The sequence below is a fragment of the Musa acuminata genome, chromosome BXJ3-6 (assembly GCF_036884655.1).
Source record: "Musa acuminata AAA Group cultivar baxijiao chromosome BXJ3-6, Cavendish_Baxijiao_AAA, whole genome shotgun sequence".
Taxonomy (NCBI): Eukaryota; Viridiplantae; Streptophyta; class Magnoliopsida; order Zingiberales; family Musaceae; genus Musa; species Musa acuminata.
This window is the reverse complement of record NC_088354.1, coordinates 13,689,131-13,700,331: the sequence shown is the minus strand read 5'-3', so window position 1 is coordinate 13,700,331 and position 11,201 is coordinate 13,689,131. Positions and strand designations below refer to the sequence as shown.

The 11,201-nt window shown below is 45.5% G+C and overlaps 1 protein-coding gene across 1 annotated transcript; it reads left to right on the top strand.

Annotated features, from left to right (window-relative positions):
- The first annotated feature begins 1,131 nt into the window (after positions 1-1,131).
- LOC135639491 (transcription repressor OFP8-like) lies at positions 1,132-3,635 on the top strand. Its single transcript, XM_065153255.1, has one exon. It carries the CDS (start codon positions 1,946-1,948, stop codon positions 2,594-2,596), a length of 651 nt encoding a protein of 216 aa, XP_065009327.1. The 5' UTR covers positions 1,132-1,945; the 3' UTR covers positions 2,597-3,635.
- Positions 3,636-11,201: the final 7,566 nt, after the last annotated feature.

Genomic DNA, 11,201 nt, shown 5'->3' with positions numbered 1-11,201 from the left:
AATCTAGCATTTACATTATCTATTCGTGCTGTCACAGCATGAGATTGGTTGCAGTGGAAACTGAAGCTTGTGACATTGATTTGCACCTGCTGCTGCTGGGGAGGGGCATTCATTTGGTCCAGAAATTTGACTGGTCATGGTCAATGCTCTTTATATCTGCAATCAATGAGATGATTCTACTTGAGTATATCTCCACCAAGTTTCATATGGTCTCCAAACCAGACTCTGCCATTTCCTAGTTAGAGCTGAATTCACTTATTGCTTTCCCCTCAGTATTAATATCTTTGAATCCTCACATTTCCTAATGTTAAAGTGCATTTCTTCCATGGCTACTGTTGTTTCCGATGAGAAGCAGACTGCAGACCACTAATTTCTTCAGTAAAGACCGCAGCTGTTCCAATAATTTAGATCATTCTTCTATGCACAGTTGGATTATTTTGACTGCAGAGAATTGAATTTTCTCTCTTCTCAGTAAAATAAAATACCAAAGTGCTCGAGGTTATGGAATTGCAGTCTCTCTTCTCTCTTCTCTCTTCTGTCACGCCTGCAGTCGTAGATCACATGCGGTTTACCAGATGCATCTACTTGCATGAATAATATAATCAGATGGTCATGGCTGCAGATAATTGATCTCATAGTTTACTCGCATTGCAACTACAGGTCATTGGAGATGACGATGGCAGATGCACAGCTGCTAAGCTGGATCAAAGCAAAGAAAAAACGAGTTCCATGAAGCTTCCATTCCATGGATTCGTACTCCATTGGCAGGCCACAGGAGCATGCACTTCTTTTCTATGATTCTGGGGGCTGTGCTATAAACAAAGACAGCATAGTCTTGTTCATTTCTTACATTTAGTGTCCCTAGATTCTTGTATGAATACATATATATTTTCCCAAACATAACTTCATGGTCTTGAAGGTGCTTCCCGTGAAAGGATATAGCACCCACCTGCAACCTTAAATTTCAAGCACAGACCTTGTAGGTTCTGCATGAATCTATCTTCACCCGCATCAACAGTACAAGTGGGGGTTGTTTGTTCCAGGATTCAAACCTCGCATTCAATTCCTCGTATTTCAATTCACAGGGAACTTAGCAGTCCGGTATTCCCAAAATTTCCATCTCATTAAGATGCCCATGATGTCCGTTGGGTCAAATTATACAGGAAGCCAGCAGGGAGGAGCCCTTTGTTCACATTGGCCAATTAATCCTAGCTTTTCTTCGGAGGTCACCAGGGGCTCACAACTCAATCCCCTCCCCGTTGTGCTGCTTAAAGCTAAGCCTTCTTCGTCCCAAAGCAAACAAAACCACCACGACGGCTCCAACCAAAAGGCAAAAGCTTCGTCCAACTAAAATCCCCCTGTCCCTTGTCTCCTTCCAACTTCCCCCACTTCCTCCTCCTCTTCTGGTCTCCCCGTCTACCCAGCTTTCTATAAGACCCACTCGCTTACGGAGCTCAGTTATCTTTCTACCTCCTCTCCTGTGTCCCAAATACTACTTTTCACCTCTTTCTCTGGAGTATTTTCTTCGCCTGCGTGCCCTTCTCCTTCTTCCTCTTGTTCCCAGTTTGCTCTGTTTCCTTCATCACCAACACCTTTGTTAACGTTGCTACCTCCATTTCCATCTATCTGCTTCTTTAGTGTTTTTAGACTGCAAAAGGTTCCGTTCTACCAACAAAATCCGAAGCTTATCTCTCCGTGTGCTCCCCCCTGTTTCGATGAAAACGTAGATCTACCATTCCTATAGTTGTCAACCACCCCACCAAGATTCGAGCTTTTCCCCTTATTTCCTTTCTCAGCTCCTTTCGACTTGGAAAAATCAAATCTTTTGGGTTTTTGCCATCGCCGAGACCTCTCTTTACACACAAAACCCAAACTTGTTGTGCCTTATCGCTTCTCCGGCCGCTGCAGACCCATAAAAATAAAAATCCCGTATTTCGCGTTCTCGATGCCTTCCGGGCGGAGAAGGTTCGTGGTGCGGCATCCGGTGGTGGTTGACATCGGCTGCAGCTGCCGGCGGCCGAAGCTCCCATCTTTCTTCTCCTTCTCATCGAAACCCAAGTTGTCGAGGACCCCCAGCCTCCTCTCTCCTTCGACCACCACTTCACACTGGGAAACCAGCCTCACTGCCACCACCACCGCCACAGTCGCCAACTCCTCCTCTTCTCCTTCCCGATACGGCGGCTCCACCTCCTCGCCGTCTTCAGCGTTCTGCCCGCCGGAGAGCCCGAAGTGGGCGGCCGCTAGGGAGCACTGGAAGCCGAACAAGAAGAAGAACAAGTGCGATGCATCCGGGACGCCGAGGAAGGGGGTGGTGGAGAGTAGCGTGGCGGTGGTGAAGGAGTCGTCGGACCCGTACCTGGACTTCCGGGACTCGATGCTGCAGATGATCGTGGAGATGGAGATCTACGCGTGGGAAGATGTACGCGAACTTCTCCACCGCTTTCTCGCCCTCAACGCCCCCCGCCATCACCACCTCATCCTCCGCGCCTTCGCCGAGATCTGGAACGGCTTAGTCTCGCCCACTTCCCCCTCGCCGCGCCCCTCCGCCTCTGCCTCTGCTTCTGCTTCCGCGCCTCGCCGCTCCCGTCGGCGGTGATCGCACGCGACCCAGAAAAGACAAGAGTTGAGATCTTGTCACCACCTTGTGCCACGTGGAAAATCAGAGGGTACCTCCACCGGGTGGTGATAGGATCTCAAAGTTCCTCGTCTCTTTTAACCTATCTTTTGTCTCCTCTTCTTACGTTCCGTCTCAGAATCAAGAACGCCTTATGGTGTAATGCTTTCTCCTCTCTTACTCCGCCAATTAAAAATCTGGTTGGCTTTTCGTGTGTTAGGAACTGCATCAACTTTTCGTACTCCATACGTTGAGTTATGATCCATCGGCATGAACTTTTCACGCACTGACCATGGATTTTCAAGCTAAATCTGTTCTTTGGGACTTCGTCGATCACAGTAATGTTTTCTTGTTCTTGAGCACTGGAAATTGTCAGCTATAAGCTTTCAACCCTGGAGAATGCAATCAGTGGAGAAACACACGAGAGAAAGCAGTGGGAGCGTCACAGATCCCATGATTCATGAGATATGCGAACTTGCACCTAATGTCCATTAATTGCCCACCTTTTGGCCTCACGAAGAACCCTGTGAGACCTCCCCCACAGCTCAGTTCTGAGTTCAGTATTTACGCATAAATTGTTTTCCCCTACCGTTGTGCCATTAAACATATGCACAGAAATATTATGACTCACTACTTGACGAGAGTAATAATGACGATAAGACTCGGGTTGACGTCAGATGACGTTTCGTGCCTCTGTTAATCTGACAGTACCGAGTCAACACGGATCGGAATGCCGACCGAGACACATTAACATCCTGCTCAGGCTCGATCCTTCACGCCACTCCAATGTCGATGCCAGACTGTCACGGACAAACTTCTAAATAAGGTGTTTGATGCAATGCATATGTGTGTCCGTGTCTTTTGGCATGTTCATGCCTTGTACAACATGTAGAGGGGTGGCCGAAGGCTTATGGTCCTATTTTAATAGGGTTGGTGGCCTCTTTAGGCTTGTAAATAAAGTTTGTGTCATGTGGACACGTGCGAGAGATTCTCGGTCTGTAATGGACCATTTTACCTTTTGTTGTGCAACTGTTCAGAGCTTGTAAAGTCTGTTTGTAATTTGCATTGCATATGAAGTGTTTTTCGGAGATGTTTGCTTGTGGATCCCGATTGAGGCGTTCTCTTTAACCCGTTCTCTCTTTTGTTGGTCCTAAGGGACAATGGGAGACTTCGGGGAAGCTGACCTTTGCGGACGGACGTGCGAGGGTACCGCACGACTTAGGCAAACCCAGCTAAGTCCATGACAGATGGTATCAGAGCGGGACAAGCACTCATAGAAACACTTAGCATGCAAACGTGGGGGACCTAGCGGGGCTGCGTCGAGGGCAGTCAGCACACGCGCGCCCGTTTGGGGGAAAAATGGACATGGAGATGTAGGGAAAAGAGTCGCTCAAAGGAGCGGGCTTCTGACATTGGCATTCAGAGGAATGGCCAACCCTTCGCGCAAGAGGCACCACGAGAACAGACAAACTTGGAAGAATGCGGAGCGCACAAAGGTTGGGATGGCTGAGTTTGAGCTACGGCTCAACGTTGACAACTATACTTGATGGTGCTCAAGGCAAGCGAGGCGCTTGGCAAAGGATGAGACCATGCAAAGTGGAATGAGTTGCTCAACGACTGAAAGAGTTGTGCAAAGCTCACAAAGGTGAGGGGAATTGCTAACTCGAAGAATTCGGTACTCATGCATGGGCTTGTATGCGAACGATGGAATGTTCGTGGCCATCCCAAGGCAGCCGAGACTCGGCGCCATGGAGCATGAAAACTTTCTCTTCGGCATGCGAAGGATACGTCCGTGGGAGGCTGAAGGGTGCAGCGAGTTCAGCATGTTGCTAGACCTTGAGTGGTGTAGCGGGGGCTGTATTTACATGGAGTCGCAATTTAGCAAGTGCGTTTGCAGGAGGCAGAACAGTGCACAGTTTGTTCAGCAGATCGGAGTAGTCCAAGGGGATGGTGGTCTCCAAAATGAAGAGAGATGTTGCTCCAACGGGACAGTTATCCAGGAGAGATAAGTCTCGGCTCTCCAGAGGGAGAATCATGTGAGACGGACTTCACATGTTGAGGAGGAGTACCTCAACAAACAACAACTCCACGAAGCTCGACGGACTGAGCAAGCGGCGGGGAGTCGTTGCATGATCTCGCTCGAGAGAATGCATTGGTGGATGCATTGCGAGATCAAGTGGGGGAGCGACCTAAAGCAACTCAAACGAAGGCACACTTGGAGTCGATATGGAGATCAGACTCAAGGGAGGGCTGACCCATGGAATGGTGGGCGCGAGGGCCACCATCGACTCAATGCAGAAGCGAGGAGTGGAGCAACTTGGGTGTAACTTGGCGAAGTACCCAAGCCGCATGAAGGGAGCCAGCATAGAAGTTGGAACATGGAGCAGAGGCACAGTGCTTTCCTTAGATAGAGGTCAAGGACATGAACTCTTGCGGAGGCAAGAGTAGGATTGTGTTGTTCCATGGGTCCTTCATTCTGACAGAGCGGACTCATCTTGCATGGTGCCAAAGACGAAGGGAGCTTCTAGGCACATGCACCTTATCTCGGGAAAGCATTTGATGGAGGAACTAAGGCGACTCAATTTGCAGAGGTGAAGTTGGGTTCAGAAGGCCTTAGCATGGGGCAAGAGGATGCAGAGGCAGGTACTCTTGAAGAATATGCCACAGTGTTGCCAGGCAAGTTGCTAGACAGGAAGCGGTGCGCAGCGGAGATTGTGCTGGTAGGGGCAGAGGCCCAGGATCCAGACAATGGTGCACAAATTACAGCGAAGTCGGTGGACTTCGGGAGCTACTAGGCGACGGACTATCCTAGAGCGGTGCTTCATCTAGGTGTGACCCAAGAGTGGGTGGATGAAGGTCGATTGCCAAAGGAGCGAACAAAATCGAAGGTGGAAGAGACCCTGCAATGTATTGGCAGAGGCCACACATGGAGGGTTCACAATTCGAGTTTCTACCACAAGGATCAGAATGCAATGGAGATGTCACCAGGAGGTGACATGGTGCAGCGGATCGTGGTGGAACAGTTCGTGGCAATGCGATACACACAATCTAGCCCCGTGAGGGACTAGATCATATGGAGGTATGATCGGGAGCTACTGGGAGCTCCACTTCGGTGAACAACACGACGGCAAGAAGGGCTATGGGTTCAAGGAGTGAAGGCCATGGTACCGCAGAGGTGGGTCTTCCGTGCGTGCATCGAATCTTGCATCGGATGAAAACCTTGGTCATCAGCATATGGGGGCTGTGTTCCATCAAGGGAAAAGTTTGAATGCAAGTACCAGTGGGTCCCATGGGAGGGACTTGATCATGCAGAGGTATGATCGAAGCAGCTGGAGAGTTGGACTGCTCCAGAGCTCATATTCGCTTAAGGGAGCCCGACAAGTCAGAGGACAAGGTCGAGTAAGCGAACGTTGCTACCAAGGAAGCTAAGGAGAACAGAATCGGTGCAAACCCTATAATGCAATGGTAGAGGCCATGCATAGGAGTTGCAGTCTGTCTTTCCATCGACCAAACAGTCTGCTTGGAGAACACAGAGGTGTTGAAGCAGGGGGTCGAAAGGGGCGAGGAAGCGACGACGAGTCCAGAGGGACTTAGCTACCCAAAATCAAGCATCAGTTAGAATGGAGGTGGACTCAGAGGAGTGCCACGGAGACATATCTACTGATCGTGAAGAAAAGGGATGCAGATGCGAGGTGACAGATAGTAGGGCCATGGGCATGGCAGCGCCATGGTACCGCAGAGGCGGGACTTCCGTGAAAGTCATTGATCCCTTGCCCTCATGGAGGGAGAGCGCTTGGTCGTGAAAGGGGCCAAGGAGGTGGAGCATACAGAGGCAATCTCCAAGTACCGAGACAAGGCTGAAGGGCAGAGGCCAAGAAACTTCGTAAGACCGGTGTCAACAAGTTTCTCATCAAGATAGCCATAAGTGAAGGACTTCGGGTCATGCAAGAGTGCACGACCAAGGAACGAAGCAGGCAGTACGCGGTGCTGTACCTTTGCTACTCAGTGGAGTAGGCGGCAGGGTTGATGGAGAAGACGGTACAATCCCAAAGGCGACCTCATCTATCAGAGAATTACTCCAAGTTGGGGTGGAAACTTCCTGCATTCCAGAAGTTCAATGGCATTGAGAAGGTGAATCACAGTAACTAACTCAACGCAAGGAGTGCAAACACTTCAAGTGCTTCAGAAGTGTGAGCAAAGAGTAGGCGAAGGCTAGTAACCAGCTCGATGCATGAAGTACAACCTCGAGGAGGCGGGCGAAGTCAAGTAACCTTTGCCTTCTCAACTCCTAAGAGAATGGGCGAAACCGAGTACCCCAATTCTCTTATCTATCCAGCAGAGGAGCTCTGCACAAGTTCAAAGACCCTTCGAAGATAATGGAAGATAATAGTTGTCAAATCCTCACCAACGGTGATCAGTGCTACTGAGAGTAGATTGTCCGCTTCATTTCCCAACGAAATGCCAATCGAAAGCGGAAGTGATGCGAACCTACTTGGATGTGACAACTAGCTGAAAGAAGAGTCAATGAGCAGATTTTGTGGAGGAAGGACCCAAAACTTCAGAAGTTTGCGAGACGATGCTCGTTAAAGCTCCAACAAGCATCCACCCAGTTTAAGCAGCATGAGGAACTTTTGAGAGATTGACGTAGTAAGGATGGTCTTTTCCTTCATCTGGGAGATACGTAGGAATCAACAAGGATTAACACAACTCAGCCAACCCCACACCAGAGTCAGAGTCATTGGTGAGTTGAAGCAGTATGGCGGATCAAAGGTTTGACTACTCAAAAACAGCAGCGGAGAGCAGCTGGGAGCCAGGAGGCGCATTGCAGCTGGAGCGGAAGATTGAAGACTCAGCAAAGGCGAAGAGTTGCAGTGTTCACAAAGGCTTCGACGAGGACGTCGAAGGGATAAGTGGGGGAGAATGTCACGGACAAACTTCTAAATAAGGTGTTTGATGCAATGCATATGTGTGTCCGTGTCTTTTGGCATGTTCATGCCTTGTACAACATATAGAGGGGCGGTCGAAGGTTTATGGTCCTATTTTAGTAGGGTTGGTGGCCTCTTTAGGCTTGTAAATAAAGTTTGTGTCATATGGACATGTGCGAGAGATTCTCGGTCTATAATGGACCATTTTACCCTTTGTTGTGCAACTGTTCAGAGCTTGTAAAGTCTGTTTGTAATTTGCATTGCCTATGAAGTGTTTTTCGGAGATGTTTGCTTGTGGATCCCGATTGAGGCGTTCTCTTTAACCCGTTCTCTCTTTTGTTGGTCCTAAGGGACAATGGGAGGCTTCGGGGAGGCTGACCTTTGCGGACGGACGCACGAGGGTGCCGCATGACTTAGGCAAAACCAGCTAAGTCCGTGACAAGACGTTACTAGGAGTACGATCCTGCTCTCCGCGAGCGAGCACATTGGGCAACGGTAACCTTCACTATAAAAACCCTTGTGCTTCGAGAAAAAAAGGGAGGACAACAAGAAAACCCCCTGCGACTATTCACTAACTTGATCGTCGGAGGGGTCGGGCCGAGCTCTCCCAACCCGACCTATGTACAGGTGCGAAGACGGAGGCCTCCCACTAAACGCCCAAGCGAGGAGCCCCCTCCCGAAGGAAACGATGGCCCCTTTGCGATCGGACCATCGTAGTCGGTCTTCTGTAGTCTCAAGGGTAATCCCAGGAAGATCCCCTATCATTCGAACCCGAACCAAGTTGCGTCGACCCCGTGACCACGGCTTAAAATTGTTTACACCAACACTACTGGACCTAAAATTGATGTTGAACATAAAGCGACTGTTGAAGCAGTAGAACTTTAGAGGGGCCAAAAGCCTAAGCAGACGACGCGTTGAATGTGTGATCAACCATGGCAAGAAAATTAACTGGGTAGTGAACGCAGTGCTCTGTTCTCCCCCCAGCGACTGTGAACAGTACTGTCTTCATAAAATATCATGCACTTCAACGCTTTCCAAGACCAATAGAAGTAACGCAAAATTTCATCAGAGATGTCAGACATTGTAATCATCAAAATTTCTCACACACCGTGGAGCACAGGAAATTTTCTTGGATTGAGGATAGTCATTATGGACCCTCTTAATGGAGAAGCAATCTTATTACCACCGTACACCAGTTTTCCGGGGCAAGGAAGTCACGAGTATTCAATGCCATCTGAATCGGATGGTTGTGATCACCCAGGTGGTCAAAATCGTGCTGCATCTACAGAACTGAGGCATGGAATATAGAAATGGACAAACCTTCCACAGATAGCTTCCTTGAGCACTGAAACAGTACAGATAAGAATCGGCCTACTGATTTGTAATCGGCCTACTGGCCTCCTGCAAGTTAAGGTTGAGCCGATCCATGCACACATCGAGTAAACAATGTGTGCAAGATTTATCGAGTTGCTTGTGGTGGATAAAACATAAGGCCGCTTAAATAACAAACTACTCATTTTCACTTCAACTTTGTCCTACTCATAAAGTCAGCTGGTTTTCTCTCATTCATCACCTATTATGCCTAACAACAACTGTCTCGTAAAAGAAAAAAAATTGAGTTTTTTTTACCTCTAAAAGGCAAAAAGAAAAGTCAGGTTAGATTTCTCATTTTTCATTCTCTATGATTTAAGATGTAAAGAATATAAAGTTATCATTCTATATTTATCTCTATTATGATTTTCTATTATGTCCTCATAAAATTAAACTTATATTAAGGATATTAATATTGATCTAATATAATAATTGATATGTCTAGAGACTTTGTGAGAGAGTCTAATGGTTGGATAAAAGTATAGATATGAGAAACACGTAGTTAATATCTGATAACTTTGAACTCTAATAAAGTAAAAGTAAATAGTAATATGTTTCATGCACGAGTGAAATACTAGATTGATGCATATGTAAGTGACACCAATATTATCACAATATATTATAGGAGTTGATTGAGAGGTGATAATAAGTGCGTGGAGCAAATTGGTGACCTAGTTGAGTTATGTAATGGTGGTGGCGATGACTTGGTATTCAGCTTCAACGGTGGATCTTGTGATTGCATTATATTTCTTGAAGCTCCAACTAATTATATTTGCTCTAAGAAAGACAATATAGGTTGAGAAGACGTTCTATCATCATTATTGCCTATTTAATCAACATCAGTAAAGGCATGGAGATGATGTGATAAGTGTTTACGAAGAAAAAGTCCATGATTAAGAGTCACTTTGAGATATCATATGACAAGTTTTAGCATAGACCAATATGTGGTAGATGGTCGATACATAAATTGTGATGGTTTGTTGATTATAAATGAGATGTCTGGACATGTGAAAGATAAATACTATAAAGAACTAAGTACTTGTCAGTATTGTGTGAGATCTATAGTTTGCCATCATATAATTTAAGTGATTCAACGGTAAAGAGTGGAGTGGTGACTTTTTTGGTATTATGCATATTTGTATTTGATAATAGATCTTGAATATACTTCTTTTGAGATAAGAAAAGTCCACAAGATATGAACATTGCTTTCACTTCCGAAAAGTAGCTTAAGGTTCCTGGATCTTTAATGGGGAATCAATTTATTAATTACTTAAGGAATTACTTGATCTCCATAGGATTATTTCTTGTAATGATAATATCATCCACATAAACTAGTAGATATATAATAATTTTTTTTTTATATCATAAATATAAAGAGGTGTCAAACTTAGAGTTGATGAAGTCAACTGATGTAAAAAACGAGCCAAGTTTAGTATACTAGGATTTTGGAGCTTGGGGAAGTCATATAGTTTTTTATATTTTACAAGCATGACTTGGATATTAAGGGTGGCTAAAGCTAGGAGGTTACTGTATAAAAATATTTTTAGTTAAGGTCTTATGTAAGAAAGCATTGTTAATATCTAGTTGGCATATATGCTAGTTTTAAATGATAGTTACACTTAGGAAAAGTCAGAATATTATTAGTTTAACAATTGAACTAAATGTTTCTATGAGTTGGTGGAGAAGTAAATGAAGAAGTTATAGAGGGAGTGAGGTATTACTGAACTGAAATGATTATGGAGTGTAGATCTAGAGGAGAGTTGTTGATTGATATAGTGAGATGTGTGTTTAAGGTGTACTTATATAAATTCAGTGATATATGGTTGTTATATAGCTCATATTACTAAAAGTGCAATGAAGATGATGTAATACAAAGACCTTCTGAGTTTATAGATCATAGCATTGAAAAACATTATGGTCAAGATGCAAGGCTTAGATCTTGGTATTGACTTGTGTAAAGCGTAGGGGTGTAGCTAGGGATAACATAAACAATCAAATACTTTAAGTTTTTGAAGATTTTAGATTTTATAAAATAGTTTTTCAAAGTTTAACTAATGTTGTAGGATTGGGATGAACATATAATTAATAAGGTATATTGCAGTTTGAAAGGCTGCTCACTAAAAAGCTAATGACATAGAGGTTTGGTGTAAAAGGATAAGACCAGTTTCAACTATATGTCGATCAATAGAGGCAACTAATTGAAATGTGTGTGGTGGTAACTTGAGATGTTGTATACCACATGATGAGAGGTAAGTTGTTAGAACTTGTGGAATGCTTAAACATAGGAGTCC